This window comes from Mustela nivalis (genome assembly GCF_964662115.1).
Source record: "Mustela nivalis genome assembly, chromosome: 17".
NCBI lineage: Eukaryota > Metazoa > Chordata > Mammalia > Carnivora > Mustelidae > Mustela > Mustela nivalis.
This window is the reverse complement of record NC_139036.1, coordinates 19415214-19440307: the sequence shown is the minus strand read 5'-3', so window position 1 is coordinate 19440307 and position 25094 is coordinate 19415214. Positions and strand designations below refer to the sequence as shown.

General features: G+C 40.1%; 1 protein-coding gene across 1 annotated transcript in view; it reads right to left on the bottom strand.

Annotated features, from left to right (window-relative positions):
* Window positions 1-9777, bottom strand: part of BLMH (bleomycin hydrolase) — a 47510-nt gene extending 37733 nt beyond the window's left edge. The window contains exons 1-6 of the mRNA XM_082707157.1: window positions 9520-9777; window positions 9001-9198; window positions 5129-5238; window positions 4288-4429; window positions 3603-3691; window positions 1825-1917 (exon numbers count right to left, since the gene is read on the bottom strand). Coding sequence (XP_082563283.1) covers window positions 1825-1917; window positions 3603-3691; window positions 4288-4429; window positions 5129-5238; window positions 9001-9198; window positions 9520-9532 — 645 coding nt within the window. The 5' untranslated portion in view covers window positions 9533-9777. The remainder of the gene's footprint in view (window positions 1-1824; window positions 1918-3602; window positions 3692-4287; window positions 4430-5128; window positions 5239-9000; window positions 9199-9519) is intronic.
* Between the last annotated feature and the right edge of the window lie 15317 nt (window positions 9778-25094).

Below are 25094 nucleotides of genomic sequence, written 5' to 3'. Positions count from 1 at the left end.
AGGAATATATTTTAAATCCCAAACTGAATCTCAGATAGGTTAAGCATATTACTGCATATCAGAGAGCTGTAAGTGATAAAGCCAAAACTGAAATCCATGTCTAACTCCAAAGACTACTTTTTCCTATTACTCTCAGATACCTCTCTTAAATAGGAATCCTTAGAAAAAAGGGGTAGATAGGAGATAACTTAAATGAACTTAGCAAAATGAAACCCCTGCATCCAATCCACTCAATGAATATTTAAGAAATAGGGTTGCCTGGGTAACTCAGTCAGTAAAGTGTCCTACTCTTGGTTTAGCTCAGGTCATGTCAGGGTTGTGACTGTTGGGCTCCACGCTCAGCGCTGAGTCTGCTTGAGATTCGAAAGAAAGAGAAGGAGAGAAAGAAAGAAAGAAAGAAAGAAAGAAAGAAAGAAAGAAAGAAAGAAAGAAAGAAAGAAAGAAAGAAAGAAAGAAAGAAAGAAAAAGAAAAGAAGAGAAAGAAAGGGAGAAAGAAAAGAAGAGAAAAAGGAAAGGAAAGGAAAGGAAAGGAAAGGGAGAAAGAAAAAGGAAAGGAAAGGAAAGGAAAGGAAAGGAAAGGAAAGGAAAGGAAAGGAAAGGAAAGGAAAGGAAAAACAACTACTGTGTGAAGCACTAGGCTAGACACATTTACTTGAACAGACCTGAGAGCTTAAGGAACCTGTCCTGGGTCACACACCTGTTAAATAATGAGAAGACTAGAACTCAAGACAGTCTGATTCCAAGGACCATGCTCTCAACTACACTTTAACTGGCTCTCTGAAATTCAAAGGAAAACACAAGTGAAGCATTAGGTTTGTCCACAGCAGTGAAAAAATTAGGCCATTTTAACTCTATACAGTTTTGAAAGGATCCTGTTAGTTGACTGGTTCCTACTCATGGAACCCACTAGTAATGGGCCCACTGGATGAAAAAGGGAAATGCTTTTTCTTTTCTCAAAGTAATTCATACTTTGATACATATCCATCTGTATTATGTATAGTCTTAATAAAGATTAACTGCATTGAAAATAAATATTACCACCTAATATTTGCTTAATGCTTTTCATGTTTTCCAAAATGTTTTCACATACATTATTTTAAGTGACATAACCATCAACAGCTTCCAATCTTTATTCCTACAAAATAAAGCCAAAAGTCCTGGCCACTACTGAAGATCCCTTACGGTCCTGCCTTTCCAGCTTTATTTGCTACCAATCATACACAAGATACTATGTTTCAGCTACACTGTTCTCTGAGGATTCTACCTTTGTTCATGCCACTGTACATGCAATTCCCTTTGTCTAGAATGGTCTTCCCAATCAGCCATCTGATAAATTCCTATTGTTTTTTAAGAGCTGGTTCAAATATCTTCCCCATGAAACCTTCAGCTTGTTGAATTAGTTACTCCCTCCTCTAAGAGAGAGTCCTAGAGGACTAAAAAATCCTTTTTTACACACCTGTGACACAGGATATACCATAACTAATCGTATGTTTCTTTTTCCAAGAGATTGAACACTTTGTAGAGACTATGTCTTTCTCTTTTTTGTATCCCTAGTGCCAAAGTCCTAGCAGATACTCAATATTTATGAAAATGAATAAAATAATGAATTGTATAGAACATTAAATTGAAAATTAGAAGATGTTAAGTGCAAGTCCCATATGAAAATACAAAGTTTACACCTCAGTTTTTTAGTTGTAAAGTAATTAATTTTCAACTCAATTCTACATTTACTGTGATGACTGGGCTCCCTAATCAGTTTAACAGATGGAAATATTCTGAGAGCTCTTTAGAATGGTCACAAAAAATCCAAATAATTGTTATTACCTCCTCCATCATGACATCTTGTGTGGCTGAGATTTCTCCTCTGGTCGCTCCACTGTGTACCAGGTTCCGTAGTCGTATACAGAATTCTCTCATCTATGACAGAAACTTATTCAGTACTCCAAATAGTTAACCCAACTTCAATATAAATGAGCCTAGTAGACCAGTACTAGTTCTTTTGAAGTGTAACTAAACCAAGACCCAGGGTAAAGTTCATAAAAACATGTATGTATCTCTCCAACCAGTCCGCTTAAAATGGCTAAAAACTTTCCATACAGGGAAAAAACATGGCTTATTCCCAAAGAATTCTAGAGGGACCTGTTCTGCTCTTCAACTAATGATACTCTCTGTGCCAATATGGGCCTAGGTATGGGGAAAACATCTGATTCCATAATGCCTATCACTCCTAGGAAAAGCAAGAGACTTAAGATTATTATGCCACTAAGTCACTCTAGTAGATTTTTATTTAGAATTTTACTGGTTGTTCACTTCTCCTTCCTTACCAAATCATTATAACAATAGCTATGCCAACCTTATAGTTTTCATTTTTGTTGTTTTCAATTTTGAAAGTACCTGAGATAAAGGTGAGTCTTAAATCTAACCACAGTGCTCTAAAAAGGATCTTGTTCTCCTCTAAAATGAAATGCAAAGATATACTATTAAGGATCTTTTAACCTGTGGATAAGAATTCTGAGTTTCCTGGGTGGAAAATAACCTACTTCTAATATTGGGGAAACACATCTATAGTTTATATTAAAATCCAATCTTTCTCCCAGGGGTGACAAATCCAATCTCAGCCTTGTAGATCAAGAAAGGTGATTCTAGAAACTCCCAGTTCTCAAAAAAAAGGTCTGGCTGGTGGAGTAGCATCCAACCTTTCTTGGGGGGGTGGGTGCCTGGCTGGCTTAGTCAATAGAGGATGTAACTCTTGATCTCGGGTTTGTGAGTTCAAGCTCCACGTTGGGTGCAGAGTTTACTCAAAAAATTAAAAATTAAAAATTTAAAATATATATATATATATATATATATATATATATATATATATATCCCACCTTGGGAAAATGGGTTATGTAGCGAAAAAGAATGATTCAGTAAGATAACTGAAGCAATAAAAAGCAGTTCAGTGACTACATCAAATCTTTAGTGGGTGGATAAACTACACTGATGTGGTTTGGGGACGCCTCAGAACTCTGCATACTCTTTAAGAAAGTCTCACAAATAATTCTCTCTGGTTCTACTAGAACATAAAATTCTCCCAGCCACTAGGAACCCAATGGGTTTATGGCCCATATTAAGCGTGGGACTTTCTTTCCTCAGTACCCATAAGAAAACATTTAAATTGGGGCACCTGGGTGGCTCAGTCAGTAGGGCAGCTGCCTTCAGTTCGGGTCATGATCCCAGAGTCCTGGGATCAAGCCCTGGATTGGGCTCTTGCTCAGTAGACAGCCTGCCTCTTCCTCTCCCTCCGCCTGCCGCTCTGCCTACTTGTGCGCTCTCTCTCTCTCTCTCTCTGTGTCAAATAAATATATAAATAAATCTTAAAAAAAAAATTTAAATCAATAGAAATAAAAGTTGAAGTTTTTTAAAAAGAAAAAAAAAACCTCTCTAAGCTCAATTATTTTTGAAGTTAATATGTAGCTACACTGCCTCTGAAAGACACTGAGTAGCTACCTTGTACATAAACTGTACACTGAAATGCCCAGGAATCCCTCTTGAAAATCAGTTAAGAGTTTTAAGGTAAGTACACTAAATTCAATCCCACCCTGCTCCATATGTTGCACCTTGTGATTCAGAATATCATTCATCCTTCTGGTTGCCTCTGTTGTATAAGATTCAGGGAAGCATTTCTTAGGGACGACACCATATTTTTCTAAAAGAAAACACATTTTGGTGTTCAGTAAGGTAAAAGCATACTCCAGCACTAGAAACTGTGGCAAAAATAGCTATTGCTTTAAAGAACAGGCCATTGTTTGCTGGTCTAAATCTGAAAACTTAACGATCTTATGCTTCATATCTATCAAACAGGTCACTGAATCTGGATATTTATCAATAGATCTAAGAAAGAATTCTGCTCTTTTTATCTATAATACTATGTAAAGAGCTCAGCATGAGGAGGTTTTCCCAAAAGACACCACTTTTTTGAACGAGGATATTATTAAACAGCTGCAGTTGTTATTAAACAGCTGTGTCTTGATTACATTGATTGACAAAAGATAAACTTTTTCATAGCAAGTTGGTTCTACTTAATACAACCATTTCTTCCCCAGCCAACTCTTTACAGTACCTATCTCCTTATCTCTCATTTAAGAAAGGTACTTAAAAGGTTAGAGTATGAGATAAAAGTTCTCAGAGCTAACTAACTGTACATCCTTCTGGGGGACTGATTTTACCCTGCACATAACCACCAAAGAGACAGCCCTTGCTTGATCATGCTGAGTTTCAGTTCCATTAAAGAAAGGCTCTTACCAACAATATTGACAAGCATATCCCACTGTCCACCATCATTCGCAGGATTCATAAGCAAATACTGCACCAGCCTACCATCCTCAGGCTCCTTCTTTTGAGCGGTTTCCACAAAAGCATTTAAGAAGAAATAACAACGTTCAACCTAGATAAGAGAAGTTAAATAAAATTAAAGGAAAAGAGAGCTAAAACTTTTATTGGCACTAGCAATACAACAGGAGTTTGGGCCTACCATAGCCCCACCACAGTAGGTATTTTTAAACTAAAGTTGGTAATTAAGTATCAGTATCTGGCTTCATAAGAATATTTAAAGTTTCTTCTTATATTTCTATAGCTACCTTCCAATAGTTTATCCAAAACCGTGCACTGCTTTATTTTGAAACAAAATCTGATATTTAGAGTCTTAATCAGTAAATATCTAATGAACACTTTTATGATGTACATTTTAAAAATTAAAAAATTAAGTAAAATTATTTACTGTTTTTCATATAAGTACTGCCCAGAGATGGGAAATTAGGTCCTAGAAAGACCAAATAGCCTAAATAAAGACGGTAAAAGGAGAAATTACTAAAAACTAAATAAAATATTTTAAATAAGTTAAGAAACAAAGAAGCAGTAGGTGAGTCAGTAAGTAGACTTATTATTTCCTTGCAAAAAAGTAGCCACCTACCAAACAAAAGCAGTTCTGCCTTTGAAGAGTCAACCTTTGATACTTTGGAAATCAGAATAAGTGGTGTCCCATCTATAATGGAAGGCAAACTACAACTGGAAAAGCAAGAAATGAAGAGATAGTCCCTATCAAGGTTGATACTGAAACAAGAATCTTGCAAGATCAGTCCCCTACCTTGTCCCAGAAAAAGAGATAAGATTGACTAAACTCAAATTCTTCAATATTTAATTTTTTCATGAATGGAAGTCTCATAACATTCAGACAAGAAAAGATCCAGCATCGCCCTGAAACAAGAAAGCAAACCAAGAAATTAGACTGAGTGTTCACATAGATTACAACACTGTCCTATCCCTGTTTCCCAAAACTGAATGCATGAGAAGATCTTGAACAATTTAAAACTAAATCAGAAAGAACAGAAAGATTAAAACAACACCAAAACAAGAAAGGTAAGAATTAGTATTTGAAATATATATGCAAAGGCATAATATCCTTAACATATGAAATAAATCTCTTTACATATCATTTAAAGAATCCAATACAAATCACCTAAGAAAATCATATTAGAAAAAGAAATATGGCTAGAAAGACATGAGCAGAGATCATACATACAGATCATACAGAATACATACTGGCCAAAAAAGATACAAATGGCAAAGAAATATTTTCAAAATGTTAGGTGGGGATACATTATTTTTTAACTGATTACGCCCAGTATTGGGATGGATTTGGGAAACAGCATTATTATACAGTCTGGATAGAGATCTAAACAGGTACGAAATACCTGAGGGCAATTGGCAATATATGACAAAAGCTTTAAAAAGACCCCACCCTTTAATCTGGAACATACCGTATATGCTTCTATATAAGATGACCCTAACATAAGTCAATCCCCAGTCTCCCAAGAGAATTAAAAAGAAAAAGTTGTTGGGATGCCTAGCTGGCTCAATCAGTAGAGCATGTGACCCTTGATCTCAGGGCTGAGAGTTCCAGCCCTGCATTGGGTGCAGAGATTATTTAAAAAATAAAATCTTCGGGGGCACATGGGTGGCTTAATTGGTTAAGCATCCAACTCTTGCTTTTGGATCAGGCCACGATCTCACTGTGAGACAGAGCTCCGTATTGGGCTCTGCACTGGGTGTGGAGCCAGCTTGGAGTTCTTCCCTCTATCTCTGCCCCTCTTCCCTGCCCCTGACCCCTGCACACAGGTTCACACTCTCACTCTCTCTCTCTCTCAAAAATAAACAAATAAAATAAAATCTTTAGGAAAAAAAAGAAAAAGTTGTTTAGCTAACTGGATCATACAGACATTAAAAAATAGAGATAAAATAGTAAATGTCCACCAACAACATTTAGTAATGTAAACATATACAGATATTTAAAGTCATGTTAACATTAATAAATTGATGTAGCGTTGTTTTCTTCACTTTCACATATGTCATTTTCACACTGATTCACTCTTCACTTGTATCTTGGTATCGTGCTTTTGCCATCATTAAACCCACTCTTACAATTAGAACACATCATCTTTCTTCCATCTATTATGTTTGAGTCACAGCAATGTTTTGAATTCATGCATGATGCTGTTCCTGAAAACTGTTTGCCCGTGCCAATTATACAATCATCTTCTTAACTTCTCTGGTAAGCAGATAATCATGAACTCTACAATGTTACCATTACCTGTACTGATTTAAGTGATCATTGGCCTATTTATAATGATAGCCAACATTTCCATGTGAGGTCCTGTCCTAGGAATATATTATGGTCAAATTTTTCACCTTTTTAAAAAACTGATTCAATCCAATGATCTCTATAAGCATCCAAAACTCGCACAGATTGAGGTCATTTCAGAGTAAAGTGCTTGCCAAATTGTATTTTACTTCAAAATAAATTGGCCAAGAGTGCTCATTACGAGGATCTCTGTAGGGTAGGGTAACTCTCTCTTTCCTAAAGGAAAATTCAGAAGGAAAAACCCTGACTTCTTTTTTGGGCATAACTTCTTTACTGCTATGAACTTATGTTCATGCTATATTGGTAAGTGAGAAAGGTAGACAGGTTACCTAACAATATGTAAGGTATCCATCTATATTGAACACACACACACACACACACACAGAATAAAGATCTGAAAGAAAAAAATATATACTTGTTGGTATTTTGCAAATATTCTACACTGAAGAACAATAATTTTCTGGGATAAGTGGGTGGCTCAGTCGGTTAGGTGGCCAGCTCTTGATTTCAACTCAGGTCATGATCTCAGGGTGCCGGGATAGAGCCTACAACAGGGTCCACACTCAGAGGGGAGTCTGGCTGAGGATTCTTTCTCCCTCTCCTTCTGCCCTCCCCCTGCCCATGTGCCCCCCTCAAAATAAATAAATCTTAAAAAAAAAAAAAATAACAATTTTGTAACAAGAAAAAACAATTAAAAATAAGTAACTATAGTGGTTTTGGAAAGTCACTAATGACTTAGCTCTTTACCTTGGGTTTGTCTGGATGCCACCTCTCTTATATTATTATTATAAGTATATTACACTTATATATTATTTATATATATTATATATTATTTCTCAGTAAAGAAAAAACTGGATGAACTGTTAATGTGAAAACTGCATGAAAATAAACTACATAGCTCATGTGGTATTGATATCTGTTGTAAATAACAGTGTTACTACAGAATATATAAGATCTGATCTATTCCAGAGGTCACTGAAATCCAGACTATGTAGGGCCACTGTGACATTACTAAATGGATCATCTGTAGCCGGACAATCCACACCATCCCAAGCACGTCCTACTATGGCAAAACAGTAATTATGGCAAGGTCATGACTTTTTTTTTCCTTAACATTCAAAAACCAATTTTACTGAGGTATAATTTACATACAACAAAATATATCCATATGAAGTGTACACTTTGAGTTCTGACTGGCTCTCAGCAAGGACTGATCTGCTTTCTGTCAAAACAGACTGGGAGTAGGGCACTTGGGTGGCTCAGTCAGTTAAGTGTCTGACTTCAGCTCAGATCATGATCCCAGGATTCTGGGATCGAGCCCCACATCGCGCATTCTGCCCAGTGGGGAGTCTGCTTCTCCCTCTCCCACTTCCCCCACTTGCGCTCTCTCTCTCTCTCAAATAAATAAACAAAATCTTAAAAAAAAAAAAAAATAGACCGGGAGGGGCACCTGGGTGGCTCAGTGGGTTAAGCCTCTGCCTTCCGCCCAGGTCATGATCTCAGGGTCCTAGGATTGAGCCCTGCATCGGGCTCTCTGCTCAGCGGGGAGCCTGTTTGCCTCTCTCTGCCTGCCTCTGCCTACTTGTGATCTCTGTCAAATAAACATATAAAATCTTAAAAAAAAAAATAGACTGGGAATAATTTTTAAATGGATACACTTTACAAAGTTCTTTTAGTACGATTTTATTGTAAGAATGTCCTCCTTATTTAGATTCCTGGATAACCAATGTTTCACCGGAGCTGTTTTTCTGACAGCAGTGCTAGACAACAAAACAAGAGCTCTTGAGGAGTAAGGCATGAGAATTGAGTATTTTTCTGTATTACAAACTGGTCTACTGGCAGGAAGTGAGCCCATTAGCACATCTGCTCAAACTGCAACCAAAAAGCCTACTTAAAAATAACATCGTGTCTTTTCCATTTCATACATTTGTGTATGGCCTTCAGGGCAAGAACATTTTGGGGAGTTTCTGGATCATGAACATTTTTGCATGGTTCCCTCTGTACCAAAACAAGGTATCTCCAAAACACCAGGCTAAAGTCACCTAACTTCAGGACACCATACAGTGAATTACATTCAAACAGATGACCATGGACTTGTCATTTCAGTGCTTAAAACATACACTATCAAGGCACAGAGGATCAAAATAAGTCACAAGGTGACGTCCTTGGATCTGTCTTTCCTGGATCTGCCTGTTCTCTGGAAATTTACTTCAAGTTCTTTCAACACAAACTTCTACTCAAGACCACTCTTAAGACATCAAAATGGGGGCGCTGTCAGGAAGGTCCAGTAAAGTGTGCAAGGAGCTGTGAGACCTCACCTGAGCTCTTCTGGTTAGTGACTGGCTTGCCTTCCTGAGTCACAGCGTGCTGGAACACATGCTGGGCACCCTGTACCGTGGCCCTCTTCAAGCAGATGTCCAGCAGGTCGTGCGTGGTCCCGACATTCTGGGCAAGTACGAACTGAGGGTCGGAATTCAGTTTCTGAATCAGAGCAGCTACCTTCTCCGAATTCAGCCCTGTTGGAAAACCAAATGGTATTTCTAACACCAAAAGGAGGTTTTAGAGGGCCGATCCCGGACTCCCACTGCTTGGCTCCAACTTCGGAGGACCGACCATCCGGAGATGACCCTTGCGGCGGCGAAGCCCTTTACTGGCGACCTCCCCCAAGTGCTGTCTCCCTCCAAGACCGCTCCAGCCCGCCCTGAAAGCTCCATTCCCGCTTTCGTCCCCGGTCCCAGGCCCGGTACTCTCCCAGCCGCCGGGCCTCCAGGGCCCAGCTTGAGCACCCCCCAGAGAGGACCCCGCTAGGGCCTCGGCGGGGAAGAGCTACGCCTCACCCGCGTTGTTCATGGTGGCCACGCCGCCCGGCTGGGGACCGGTAGCTTCGGGGTTCTTAGGGGGAGCACCGGGGTTACACGCGGCTCGCTGCCTCAGCGGCCGAACCTGCCTGCCACTCGCACTCGGAGCGCCGGAAAGAGGGACCCGGCTCGGTGGCGGCGGAGGGCTGAGGCCCAGAGAAACGGGGTCCGCGGAGGGACAAAACTCCCCCTCGCGTTGCTGAGTCAGCGCCGTCTGGGCTGGCCCCGCCCAGGGGAGGGGCGACCGGGCGGGCTCACGACGCGGTCGGTTACGCCCGCGCCCCTGCCCCGCCTCGGCGCCGCAGTGAGTGGGCCCCACGGGACCACGGCTTCCTGGCCCACCCTGCTCCCGCTTCCTAGCTGCCGGGGTGGCTGCGCGGTTCCGTGCTGGGCCCGGACCCCAATACTCTGGCCTTGGGGACGGGACCCAGTAAGCCTTTCCAGAAGCCTTTAGGGCGCTCGAGGCAGCGGGGTGGAGGGGAGGGGCTGCATAATTAAGCGCAGGTTTAGGATCAGTTGACTGTCTTTCACACACACACACACACGCGCGCGCGCGCACACACACACACAGAATGTTCCCAAAGGCTCTTCCTGTAGGCATCCTTTGCTGACCATTCACCGCATTTTCGATGGCAACTTGTTGCTTGGATTCTAGTCAGAACCAAGTTCTTGTATTTGAGGGAAAATTGGAAGCAAGCTCTTTCCCACCCACTCGGGAGCTACTACCACGGTTCTACAAACATACATCTGCTCGTTTCAAGAAAACTACCTATTCTGGGCTTCAGGGAGTCAGTGAATGTTTCCTGCTTAGCCCAGCATGTGCTGGGGCTTAGCTAAGGGGAATGACTGAGGTCTGTCCTCCTCATTAATGGAGGATCGCCAAACCCTCTCCAAAACCTGCCAGTGAGCATCCCTATCCTCTCCGCAGGCTTTCGGGATAACTCAGATGTTTTAGAAGGCTTTGAGATTTCGAAGCCCTGTTATATTGTCTTTCGTGCTCTGAAATTCTCAGTCTTTAATAAGATGTTGAAGTGGGACCCATGGATGATAAAGCAAATACAAATGTATCTGCCTTATTGAAAATCCTTTCTGCTACTCAGAAGTGTGAGAGTCTATTGTGGAACCCGGAACCTAGGTCTTCGATTGAGAATCATGACTGGCTCTAAGGAACCCTATTATCTCAAAAGATCCACACTCAGGTACTAGTTGAGAAGTACAATCTCTATGTCCCTACAGAGACATAGCTAAAGTTTGGGGATATGACATAACTGTCTCCAACAGAACACATCCTATTTTGAGATGCTTCTGATGTCCGAAGAAAAGGGACGGGCTGAAGTTATGCTGAAAGAAAGCCATTGGTCCTTTCACAAAACGATGTCCAAGCACCCTGCCCAATTCGACTTACAAAATTTTATTCAATGTCTTACAAGGTACCAGGCACAGAGCAAGCTGCTGATGATACCAAGACCCACAAAGCTTAGGCTAGCCCTTAAGAAATTCACAATATGGTGGGGAGGATATAAAATAACTTTTAGACAATCTGTACTAGCATACCAGTAGTACTGTAGTACCAGTGAGGAGAGAGCTGTGAATTAGGGACAGAAGTGCCTGAAAAACAGATGATGAGTCAGCATGATCTTAGAGTGGATGAGATTTTAGAAGACAAAACAAACCAACCAAACAAACAAACAAACCAAAAACAGAGGAAGGACACACAAGGCACCAGCAAAGGCACAGAACATTAAAGCACATGGCAAGAACTTGTTAAAGAAACTGTGCATCATAGTCTGATGTGGTTAAGAACAAAGAAGGTGTCGAGATCAGGGGCGAGGTATAGAGCTGAAAAGGTGCGTTTGGTCAGGATATGAAGGCTTTTATATGCCATGCCCCAGCATCTGTAGTTTATCCTATGGTTAATTAGAAGAATTGGCTTTTAAATAAAGAAGCGGTATGCTTAATTCTGTGTAATGAAAGAAACCCAATGGCGATGAGGAGGGTGATGTAGAGGGGAGAGATTCTGAAGTTAGAGAAACTAGTTAGGAAGCTGTTCCAGTAGTGCCTTTGAGAGACGATCCTTAAACTGAGGAAAGGGAAGAGACGCAGACAATCTGGAAAGTTTTCAGTTGAATGAGAAGCTGGATGGCGGTGTCTTTAACCCAGAGAGGGAATACAGGAAAATAGACGTTTGGGAGTATGTGAGCAGGGAGATAATGAATCCAGTTTGGACCATGGCAAGTTTGGGGCACCCACAGGACCCCCAAAAACAGGAGGACAGGAGTTGAATGAAAAGATGTCTACAGATTAAATAAAACATTCCAGTCTTGGAGCCATGATAGTCAACGAGGTTGGCAGAGGAAAAGAGTAAAGCAAAAAAGGATCGAGGACCAAGCATAGTGCCCTGGGTGGCACCATGCAGCTTTGTTGGGTGTTTGAGGCACAAGGGTGCCAGGCTGAGTGGGGGGAATAGGACCTGAAGCCCAGTCCAAGCTCTGCTTGCCAAGCCACGGCCCCTGGCCCAGGGCTGTGCTCAGAGTATGGGGCAACTTTTATTGTTTATTACAAGGAAGCCATATTGGGGTACCATTAACTCTAGAAACAGCAACATTTAAGAACGGGTAAAGACAGAGGAGCCCGCAGGAAAAGACAGAAAGAGCAGACAGAGAGATAGAGGAAGACATGGAGTGTTATGTCTTGGAATCTAGGAGGGCAATGAGAAGATGGTGAAGGGGACTGAAAGCTTCAGGAAAGTCTGGCAACTGGATCATGGGTGAGCTTAGAGAGGAGAACCACACTGCAGGAAGCGGAGAGGGAAGAACTAGCAAGGAAGCTCTTTGGGGAGAAAAGGAAAATGTGTCCACTAGGAGGATGAAAGGCAGGAACCAATAGAGATGCCAGATGCCAGAAGGGTATGATGGCTAGAGTAAGAACCCAGAAAAAGAGGAGGGATGGAATCACTGGGGAAGGTGGAGGGGCCAGTTTTGCAGCCAGTGCCACCCTTTGCATGCCAGTGATTACATTTCCCCACCCCATGCCCAGAGATTCCTATCAACACTTTGCCAGGTCTCTTACTCTGCCCTCGTTGTCAGGGTGGTACCCTTAGTACCAGCTTTCCACTCAGCAGCTCACACCCATGTATCCAGCCCCCGTGTGAGTACAGAGATGGAATGCAGAAGAAAACTGGTTTCCCAGTGGGTTCACCCCAAATGACCTACCCAGCAACACATTTCCCCAAGAATAGAATTTTTAGGACCTACCCCTCTAACTCTGTCCAGAAGAGATGTTGTTGGGCTCGGTGACACCTCATAGAACAAAGCAAGCAGAAACAATTCTAGTAGGAAGTCCCCAATATTAGCAAAGAAAATTTTTATAAATCCTGTGAAGTGGGGCCACCTGTCATTGTAGATGTGCCAACCGCCTGTTGCTTCCACGGGTTCTCCCCAGTTAAAGCAAACAGGACCAGTCTCAAGGCAAATTCTGTGTCCTTGCTCTCCATTCCGTGCTGTCCACCGGTCTTTGACATGTGTTGGTCACCTGCTTCTACTTTGATGGAAAAGACCAGATTTTTATGTTGGGTGGAATTCTGGATTAGGATGTAACCCAAGTATTCTACATTTAAATGTTGTCCTAGTTGAACCCTCCTCACTGTTGGTGGGAATGCAATCTTCTGCAGCCACTCTGGAAAACAGTATGGAGGTTCCTCAAAAAGTTGAACATAGAGCTACCCTACATTCCAGCAACTGCACTACTAGGTATTTACCCCAAAGATACAAATGTAATGATCTGAAGGGACACCTGCACCCCAATGTTTATAGCAGCAATGTCCACAATAGCGAAACTATGGAAAGAATCCAGATGTCCATTGACAGGTGAATCCATAAAGAAAATGTGGTACATACACACACTCAAGAATATCATGCAGTCATCAAAAAATGAAATTTTGTCATTTGCAACGACACAGATGGAACTAGCGGGTATTATGCCAAGCGAGCTAAGTCAATCAGAGACCGACAATTATCATATGATCTCATGGATATGTGGAATTTCAAAAACAAAACAGAGGATCGTGGGGAAGAGAGGAAGAAATAAAACAAGATGAAACCAGAGAGGGAGACAAACCATAAGAGACTCTTCATCATAGGAAACAGAAGATTGTTAGAGGGGAGGGGAGTGAAGGAATGGGGTAATTGGGTGATGGACATTAAGGAGGGCATGTGATATAATGAACACTGGATATTATATAAGACTGATGAATCACAGACCTGCACCTCTGAAACCAAGAATACATTATATGTTAATTAATTGAATTACAATTTAAAAAATAAATAAAAATAAGATAATAAATAAATAAATGTTGCCTTAATTAACGCTGAGATTTGCTTTGATCAGGAAGCCTTCTGATAGTTCATCAAACCTGACAGTAAGCTTCTGAGGTCACATTTTGTGCTCAGCTGGGCCAAATTCAGCTCCTAGATGTATTACTTGGCCTGCATGGTGTTTTAAAATTTTTGAGCCAATATTTAGAATCGAGAGGTTTTGCATACAAATCGGGACTACTGGCTTCTTTTGAAAATATTGTTTCCCCACGATAGTCATTTCTCTATCAAAAGTGAAAAATACTGTTTCCCAATGGTAGTCATTTCTCTATCAAAAGTGGGGGAAAAAAACTACAAGTGAAGGGATCCCATATAAACTTCTTTATATCAAGCTTGCTTCACTCATTTATATGTATTACATTTATTAAGTTTGAGTTTTTCATCCCCTAATTTTGGGTGACCTAGGTGCAGTTTGGGAGGACTACTTCTCTCCTTCTATACTCCCGCCTATACTTGCCTCCCTGAGATGAGTAATGTCAACAGGAGGGGACTCGGATAGGGCTTTCAGATACTGAATCTTGGGACTCTTAGGGCCCAAAGGAGCCAGTATCCCTTCACTACACTTTTCCTCCAGACATACCCATCTGAGTACAGGTAACTGACAACTTCAGGACTTCTACCTTCCCTGCCATTCCCAAACTCCATGTAGGCTTAATCTAGCCCTACTACCCCCCTTCAGATTCAAAGTTGACAGCAGTTGTAAATCATGTCAGTGCCTTTTTTTTTTTTTTTTAAACATTGTCCATGTTCTAAAACAACATTGTTGTATCAGCCATATTATACCTTCCTCTGGATATGTTGTTTCTGCCACTCCCTCGCTGTTCTGGATGCTAGCTACTCACATAGCATTCCAGGCAGAAGGACACACAGCATACGCAAAGACAAAGAGGCACGAATGGGTTTGAGTGTGATTTAGAAAAAGTGAGAAAGTCTGGTCAAGTTTCATGAGTATTTTATTGATACAAATTTGAAATAGTTCATGATAAACTATCAATAACACCTTACTGCATGCACAAAATGTGAAGCAATGTGAAGCCTTCACAATGTTTAACATTTGTTAGAAAGGACATACTTTCAAAGCTGGTGGTGGCTAAGTCAATCAGAAAGTACTTGTGTAGAAAGAAAGGAAGGAGGAAAGAAAGAAAGGGAGGGTGGGAGGGAGAGAGAAGGAGGGAGGAAAGAAAGGGAGAGAGAAAGAAAAAGAAAGAGAGAGGGGAAGGAAGGAAAGAGGGGAAAAAAGAAAAAGAGAGAGAGGAAGGAAGGAACAAATGAACGAACGAACTACTTTTGCTGTTGCCACACGGCGGAGCCATTTTAGCTAGTAAAATAGTATCCTCCCTGCAATAAATTTACATTTATCACAAAATAGTCTTGCTAAATACTGCTTCTAAATAGTCTTGAATTATGGATGTTTTTAACCTTGTGTGAAGTTTTCAGGAACGTATGTATCCCTTGTGTAAAATTCAACTGTGCTAGAATTTGGTGTGACAAGAGTAAATGATAGGGAGAAAGAAGACATATAGGTGTAAGAAATAAGGTTGGACAGATTGTTTATAGACAGACTGTGAAGCACTTTGAAGGTCATGCATCTTTTATTCATGGGGATATTACTATATCCACAAAATTCCCCTATAGGTAGCAAGGAGAATGGGAGAAAATTATCTTCAAGTAATATTGCCCGTAAAGGCAATAGGTTAGTATTATATTTATCCCAAATATTTCATTTTCCTCTTTTCCTTCCTTCCTTCCTTTCACTTATTCAACAGCTTATTGAACTATCTACTATTTGGCAGCAACTACACGAAGCACCTGAAATACAAAAATGAATAAGACATTTGTCCCTGATCTTCAGGAGCTTCAATCTAGTAGAGAAAATAAAAAATAAAATCAATCCTTATTTTTTGATTAATGCAAAAAATATTCAGTGAGTACTTACTTGTGTGTGTGTGTCAGGCACTGTGTTAGATGTAGAAATATACAGGAAAGACAGACAGACAAGATTCCTGCCTTCCTGGTGTCTACATTCTACTGCAGGAGACATAATAAAGAAATGCAGATAATTTCAATAGTGATATAAAGAAAATAAAACATGATGTGAGAGCGACAGTTCAGAGATACCGATAGCATCAATAGCCCATCTGAGGAAGTGACCATTTGGACTGAGCCTGAATGGCAATGAAGAGCTGGCCCTGTGAGGATTTCTGGGGAAAAGTAGCAAGAAAAGGGAAAAGCAAGGCCAAGGACTTCAGTATAGAAACGAGCAGCAGTCAACAAGGCCAGAAAGAACCCAGCTTCCTCCTGGTGCCAGGATCTGCCACCCCCCGTGTTAGTACCATTCTTGGCCTTTTCCCCCCTCATGCTTCCTTTTTCAAGTCCAATGGGGGAAAGTCTGGTATTTTAAGTCTGGTATTTTCTTCCTTCCTTCTAAGAGTTAAAACCATCTTTCTGGACGTTTCTGGCAAATTTCACCCTGAATTGTACTGTCCACAATGAGGTCATGTGCTTTCTCCTGAACAGGTCATTGGCTAAGGGAAGGGGATTTATCCCCTACGTCCATCTGTCGGGTCTATCCCTGGTGCAATACTCAATTCCCCAAATTGTATTTCTTCTCCTGAGTGCAGGATGGGTGGGATGGCTGTGGGATGTCAACCTGCCCACTGCACCAGTAAGATGTTCAGATTTTATTCTAAGTGCAATGGAAAGGAATGAAGAAACGTGTTCTGGTTTATGTTTTTAAGGATACACTGAAGATATATGGAACACACTAAATTATAAAATAATATTAAAATTATACAAAGAATTCCTAACTATTAGTAGGAAAGAGATAAACAACTTAATAGAAAAATAGGGGCGCCTCAGTGGCTCAGTCAGTAAACATATGATTCTTGATTTCAGCTCAGGTCATGATCTCAGGGTTGAGAGATCGAGCCCCATGTTGGGCTCCAATGTGCAGCAAAATCTGGTAATCATCGTTTTAACATTTCCTTCCTTTAGTTAATAATACATTATGGAGCTTTTCCCTTGTAAAATCATACAGATCAATATGACTATTTTCAATTATTAGAGTATTTCATTGTACGGGTGTAGTATTATTTGTTTAACCAATCCCCTGTTTATGTCGTTTCAATCATTTATTTTAGGTTCCTGCATGGAAATCTGTGTTGAGTCCCTCATGATGTCCCCTGTGGGGCTCTGTGCTAGGTGCGGAGCTGGCTTAAGATTTTCTCTTTCCCTTTCCCTATGCCCCTCCTCCCACCTTCTTGTTTTCCCTGTATTTAAAAAAAAAAAAAAAAAAAGGCAAAATAGACGTTTCACCCAAAAAAGAAGCATGACTAGCAAATAAACAGTCATGGTGGAAATGGAAAATAAAATTGTGATAAGATGCCACTTAATACATAGACAGGAAAAAATTTTAAAGGCAGACATTAAAAATACTGTTGATGATTCTTATAGCTTGTGAAAGTATAAATTAATATTGCCCCTTTGAAGACAATTGTCAATATTTATAAAGTTAAAGTCACATGCACTCTATAACCCAGCAACTTTATTCTTTGGTGTATTTTCTAATGTATGTTCATACCATCCAGTATGGTAGCCACTAGCCACTTGTGGCTGTTTAACTTTAAATTAATTACAGTTAAATTAAATAAAAAATCTAATTTCTCAGTTGTAGTAGTCGCATTGGGTAGTATAGATATAGAACATTTTCATCATCACAGTGAGTTGTGTTGGACAGCCCTGCCCCGGAGAAATTCTTGCATATGTGCACTAGAAGTCATAGTCAAGACCATTTATCTGAGCATTGTTGGTGATTGCATAGCACCTGGAAGAATTCCAACAGTCCATCAACAGGAATTTGCATGAATTGTGACACATTTGTAAAATGGAACACTACACAGAAGTGAAAATCAACATAGATAAAATTCAGAAACATGATGTTGAGTGCAAAAAACAAACTGCAAAGCAAATGGCATGTAAATCTAAAGATTCAATAACAAGCAAACTTAATGCATTGTTTAGAGATGCCTGCATGGGAAAAGAATTAAAACACAAAACAAAACAAAGGAAGGGACCCGGCTGACTCCGCTGATAGAGCATGGGAGTCTTGATTTAGGGATCGTGAGTTCACTGGGTATAGAGATTACTTAAAGTAAAATCTTTTTAAAATTTTTTTAAAAACATGGGGCACCTGGGTGGCTCAGTGGGTTAAAGCCTCTGCCTTCGGCTCAGGTCATGATCCCAGGGTCCTGGGATTGAGCCCCGCATCGGGCTGTCTGCTCCACGGAGAGCCTGCTTTCTCCTCTCTCTCTCTCTGCCTGCCTCTCTGCCTACTTGTGATCTCTGTCTGTCAAATAAATAAATAAAATCTTTAAAAAAAAAAAAAGAAAAGAAAATTTTTTAAAAAACAAGGGAAAATTAAACACCATATTCAGGATAGTGTTTACCTTTGGGAAAGAGACACAGTCTGCTTCAAAGTGATAGGCAGTATTTTATTTCTTACACTGGAGGCTGTTCACTTTATTATACCTAATTTTACACATTATCTATAATTTTGTGTATATGAAATATTTCTTCTTAAAAAAACTACTCTAGGGGTGCCGGGGTGGCTCAGTCCATTAAACAGCCTACTTTGACTCAGGTCATGATCTCAGGGTCCTGGTTTTGAGCCTGAGTTGGGCTCCCCACTCAGCAGGGACTCTGCTTGTCCCTCTCCTTCTGCTTCTGCTCCTCCCCCAGCTCATGATCTCTCTGTCTCTCTCTCAAATAAATTAATAAAATCTTTTAAAAAAATTACTCTAGCTGTAGTGTAAATGATGGACTGAAGAGAGACAGCAAGGTAAGCAAGAGACCTGCTAGGCGACAAGAATTTGATCAGGCAAAAAGTGAATGGTGGCTTGGATCCAGGAGGCAGCCATAGAGAAGAAAAAGCATTGGCTATATATGGGATATATTTCAGAGGCTAATCACCCAAGCCCTAACCCTAAGTCCGATCCTAACCTTTATGCTCTGGTAGAGGTTTGCACATGTAAAGTAGAGCTCGCAAGAGGAATATCTAAGTCAGACTGGGAGCTTTAGGAAAAGCTTCTTGGAAGAGATGACAGATCATCTGAGTTTGGGACAATCACACATGCCTTAAGTGATGACTGAGGAAAGGCATTCCAGGTGGGTGAAATGACTTATAAAAAGATTTTAAGGCAACAAGTGCTATTCGGGAACTGAGAACATTGAGCACACGGCTAGAACTAAGAAAGGGCAGGAGTCAAACATGGAGGACAAACTGTGTCTCCTGAGGGATTGAGACCTTATTCTGAAAATGCAGGAAAACTGCCTCCATTTTTCTTTCCCTTTGCCAGAGAGAGAAGAAATCCCTGTGAACAACAAAAGAAGGCACCCATACAATGCTCTGAATGAATCTAGCTATGGGGAGGTCTTGATCAGGCTATTCTAAAAATGCTTCTCTTTGTACTAATCATTTTTTACAAAATGATCACCAAAACCTATATTTTGTGGAATCACAAAAAGAATGAAATGAAGAGGAAAGAAAAAAAAAAAAGCAAATAGAAGAGAAAATGACAGAGATGAAAAAGAAGAAATTGGATCTGAAAGAACATAATTAAATACCATTGGGAGAAGAAATAAACCTGGCCAACAGATACATGAAAAGATGCTCAACATTACTCATCAGGGAAATACAAATCAAAACCACAATGAGATACACCTCACTCCTTTCAGACTGGCTAAAATTAACAACACAGGAAACAACAGGTGTTGGCGAGGATGCAGAGAAAGGGGAACCCTCTTACGCTGCTGGTGGGAATACAAGCTGTACAATCACTCTGGAAAACAGTATGGAGGTTCCTTTAAAAAGTTAAAAATAGAGCTATACTTCGACCCAGCAATTGCACTAGGTATTTATTCAAAGGATACAAATATACTGATTTGAAGGGACACATGCACCCTGATGTTTATAAGAGCATTATCAACAGTAGCCTAATTATGGAAAGAGGCTACATGTCCATCAATTGATGAATGGATAAAGAATTTGTGGTATATATATATATATATGATTTGCAATGATGTGGATGGAGCTAGAGTTTTTTATGCAAAGCAAAATATGTCAGTCAGAGAAAGACAAATACCATATGATTTTTTTTTTTAAGTGATCTCCACAGCCGATGTGGGGCTCGAATCCATGACCCTGAGATCAAGAGTCTCACACTCCACTCACTGAGTCAGCCCAGTGCCACCATATGATTTCACTCATGTGGAATTTAAAAAACAAAGCAGGGGCGCTTGGGTGGCTCAATCACTTAAGCATCTGACTCTTGATCTCAGGGTTATGAGTTCAAGCCCTGTGTTGGGTGTGGAGCCTACTCAAAAAAAAAAAAAAAGAAAAGAAAAGAAAGTAAGAAGCAAAACAGATGACCATGGGTGGGGGGCAGGAAGAAAGAGAGGCAAACTGTAGAACAGATTCTTAACTACAGAGAACAAACTAAGGGTTGCTGGAGGGAAACGGGCAGAGGTGCCAGGATGAGTTAACTGGGTAATGGTGATTAAGGGGGGCACTTGTGAGGAACACTGGTGTTATGTACACATGGTGAATCACTAAATTCTACTCTTGAAGGCAGTATTACACTGTATGTTAACTAACTAGAATTTAAATTAAAAACTTGAAACAAACAAAAATGACATAAAAAAAATAATAAATACATAAATACACCACTAAGACCATAGATCCTTGTTTCCTTTTAAGAATGTTGTTAGACTGGTTTCCCTTAAACCCGTAAAGAACAAAACCAGAGCTTTCTGTAATTCTTCTTTTGTTCGTGAACTGCATTCTTCACTGTCTGAAGCAAATACTGGAGTGTTTTAATTATGGCATTTTTGGCCTCTCTTAAGAGGCTCTTTTTGAGGTGCATAAAAAGCGTCAAATGAAAAGGATTAAAAAAAAGTCTCAGAAAAAAAAAAATCTCAGAAATAAAGTTAACACGTAGGAGTTGATGACCCAAAAGCAATGTGTATCCTTTGTAAAATTTGTAAAATTTATAAAATATAAATATATTTTATATGAAATAAAATATAAATTTACATAAATATATTTTATAAAAAATATAAAATGTATAAAATATATTTTATAGATATCCTTTATAAAATTGGACCCTTTCCAATGTGTATCCTTTATAAAATTTGTAAAATTTATAAAATATAAATATATTTTATATGAAATTAAATTTAAATATAAATATATTTTATAAAAAATATAAAATATATAAAATATCTTTTATAGATATCCTTTATAAAATTGGACCCTTTCCAATGTGTATCCTTTATAAAATTTTTCATTTGATTTTAATTTTTATACCTCATCTTATTTTTCTTTCATTTAATTTTCTTTCTTCCCTAATCCAAGAAGAATAATTCATCAGATAAGAGTAAAACTGAGCACATTCATGGGGCAAACGAAAAAACTAAAAAAAGACAACATGCCTCTCACCCTGAAAGTGAGTGAAAAAAAACTGGTCTCTCTTTTTACGACTAAAAAAAAAATGTTTCTTAAAAGCCATCAAATAGAAAACCTGATTTTTTATGTAAAATAAGAAAGGCAGCATGGAGTTAAGAAGCCAAGGTTTGAAGTCCATTAAGTCTGGTTTTAGTCCCAACTCCTATTTATAGGCATAAACAATAATTTAAACTGAGTGTCCATTTCTTGTTCTGAAAAGTAGGGTAGCAATTGTAATTCCCAAAACTTAGTGAGCGCTTACTATCCCACGATCTTATACTGGAAAAGCCTTTGTTTCTGCATTTCCTCATTTACAAAATGGGCATGGTGATAGAAGGCACCTGCTAATTCATGGTAAGGATTAAATGAGCCGAGAGGTTAGGTAACTTGGACATCATCACATAGCTAGTGAAGAAGTAGAGTTGGGATTTACCCCCATGTAGTCTGATTCCAGAAACTATATATGTAAGCTCATGAGATATAAGGGGCGCCTGGGTGGCTCAATCGGTTAAGCGTCTGCCTTTGGCTCAGGTCATGATCCCAGGGTCCTGGGATCAAGCCGCGCAGTGGGCTCCCTGCTCAGTGGGGAGCCTGATTCTCCCTCTGCCTGCTGCTCTCCTTGCTTGTGCTCTCCCTCTCTCTCTCTCTCAAATAAATATAAAATCTTAAAAAAAAAAAAAAGTGGGGGAGAGATAATGTAAATGAAAGCATTTTGAAACTGAAGTACTTTAGACATGTCAGCCTAAACAATAAGCATGCAGATTTATAAATTGTTGTGTGTCATATGTCATTTTTCAATTTGCAACAAAGGAACCATTGTGGATATTCTGTTTGTGGATGGTTCAGGTTTATGGGTGCTTTTGTTCTAGGCTTTGACAAATGGGATATTATCAGGATATTTGTCTTAGACATTTACATATGCAGCTGTTACGTTTTCACACTGGCCCATTTTAATTTGTCTGATATAGGTAGAAAATCATGCGGGGCGCCTGGGTGGCTCAGTGGGTTAAGCCTCTGCCTTCGGCTCAGGTCATGATCCCAGGGTCCTGGGATCAAGCCCCACATCAGGCTCTCTGCCCAGCAGGGAGCCTGCTTCTCCCTCTCTGTCTGCCTGCCTCTCTGCCTACTTCAACTTACTTGTGATTTCTCTCTGTCAAATAAATAAATAATCTTAAAAAAAGAAAGAAAGAAAATCATGAAGACCACACAACAAGACAAAAATGGATCAATGACAGAAGCTTTACCTGGATGATTGATAGCATTGTAGAATCATAAAACACGTCACACCTGCATTTAGAGTAATAGAAGATATTATACAGAAATCTTTAGCCGAAATATAAACTTGTTAATAAATCAGTAAATGTTTTCTTAAAAACAAATATGACACATCTCAAATTGGGCAAAGTCCTTTAGACTGGTGATTTCCAAGTGAGCCAAGTTTGTTATTAAACACTTTTATGAGTACCATAACTATAAAATTCAGGAATTCAAGGCTATGCTGCTTTAGCAGAAGCAAAGTTTATATCCTCTTTGGCGGAATGTTTTAAATTATGCCCTTGAGCAGCCTATAAAGCCTACAAATGTAATCTAGAGTGAAACATGACCCATTTGGGACTGAGAATCTGTTGTAGAAGAAACATACAGTTTGCAAAATGCCATACAAGGAGGTGGTGAGGCCTCCCAAGAGGTGTTTCATTATCAGTCATTTTCATATGAGGACTCCCAGGATCTTAGAGATTATCTTTGGGTCTAGAACCTCAGTCTGGAATCTCTGGAAGATTATGGGACATCCCGGAGCTGAGTAGCTCATTAGCGCCAGAGCAAGAAGGGAGGCAGGGGTGTTTTCTGAAGCAACTGTTCATACATCTGGTAGCTTCACGTACAACTGGTAGCTCAAACTTTTCCATGAGCAACGTTAAATATACACAGCAGAATTGCATTACAAACTACAGGAAAGCAATTACCTCCTTTAGCACCAATCAGGTTGGATGATACAAGTGGGTTTGGCTTTAAGACTCAAGGATGAAGTTCCAAAGTAAGGCAAACATTGATTATCATCAACATCCTTGGAAATTCACTGGGGAAGTGTTGCTTCAGGGACCCAAACACCTCCTCTGAACAAACACAGCAGAGAAGGTTTTCCTTCCAGAACAGGAAGAGATGGCTGTCTCTTTGGTTGGGAACCAAAGTAAGTAGCTGGCTTGCATTCAGGAGCCATGTTGTAAGAAAAGTGCACATCCTTGGACACTAGACTCGTCCTCCGCTCATGAGATGCTCATGCTTTAAGAATCATGAGGTAACTCACTGATTCTCCTTCTCCTCTTCTGCTCATATCAGGCCACATGTTCTTTGACTCAAATGGCTGCCCTCTCACAGTACTTTCCCACTGTTATCTCTCCCTGACTTCCATCCTCTCTCCCTCCTTCCTCACCCCTACCCCCCCCTTTTCTTTGCCCATTTTTCACTCACTCCCTCCCTATCTCTCTGTATCTACCTTCAACTTGAATTAATTCAATTAGTGTCACTAATAGGGATTAAATCAGTCCATGGATGTTTGTTCCTACCATGTAAGAAGGACTGTGCAAGTCAGTTGTTAATGTAAAGGTAACTTTTCCTGGTGGTTAAAAATTCAGAAACCATACCACCTGGGGCTAAATCTGGTTTTGCCCCTAATAAGCTGTGTGACTCAAGGCGCACATGACTTAAATTTCTCTGCGCCCTAGTTTTCCTCTCCTATAAAATGGGTATGATAAAAATAGGACCCTTGCTGTGTGGTTGTTATGAGGATTAAATGAAATGTAATATATTTCAGGTGCTTAGGACAGAACAAGGCAAGTATGTATAGGAGGGTAACTATTGTTATGTGATGTGCCTGTCTTCAGGTCACTCAGAGAACTCAATTTTGACAATTCCAAGTCATTATGTGTGCTAGTTTAATTTCTCATCTTCTGTCTTCCTTCTTCCTGGCATATTTCTGAGGCAAAAGGACTGAATGAGTGTCCTGGACAGAATTGAAAGCAATTGTCGGGGCGCCTGGGCGGCTCAGTGGGTTAAAGCCTCTTACTTCGGCTCAGGTCTTGATCTCAGGGTCCTGGGATCCAGCCCCGCATCGGGCTCTCTGCTCTGCAGGGAGTCTGCTTCCCCCCCACCCTCTCTCTCTCTGCCTGCCTCTCTGCCTACTTGTGATCTCTTTCAAATAAAATAAAATAAAATAAAACGAAAGCAATTGTAATACTTTACATAGAATCCGAAAGCAGGTGATAGGAGGGGTGACTCGTTACTAGCTGTGTGACCTTGGATAGATCGCTTCGACCTTCTGAACTTGAGTGTTTCCGGTTGCAAGTCATACAGGAAGACAGCCCTATCTGTGTCCCAGGGTGGCTGGGAGGATCAAACAAGATCTATGTGAAAATGTTTCCTAACTGTAAGGCAGCTTGAAAGTGTAAGAAATTGTTACTAATAACCATAATTTAAACAAAGCCTAAAGCTATTGTTGTGGCTAAAGAGAGCGTCTGAAGAAATAAAGTCAGATATTTTCTGAATTTCCACAGCAATACTTGACTGTGGGAATCTGTCGGCAGGGATGCCAGAGTCCCCAATTTTTTCTTTACATGTGCGCAATTCTCTGAAAACTCAGATTTTGGGGAATTTTCGATAGTGTCCTCCGTGTTTTCCAGTAT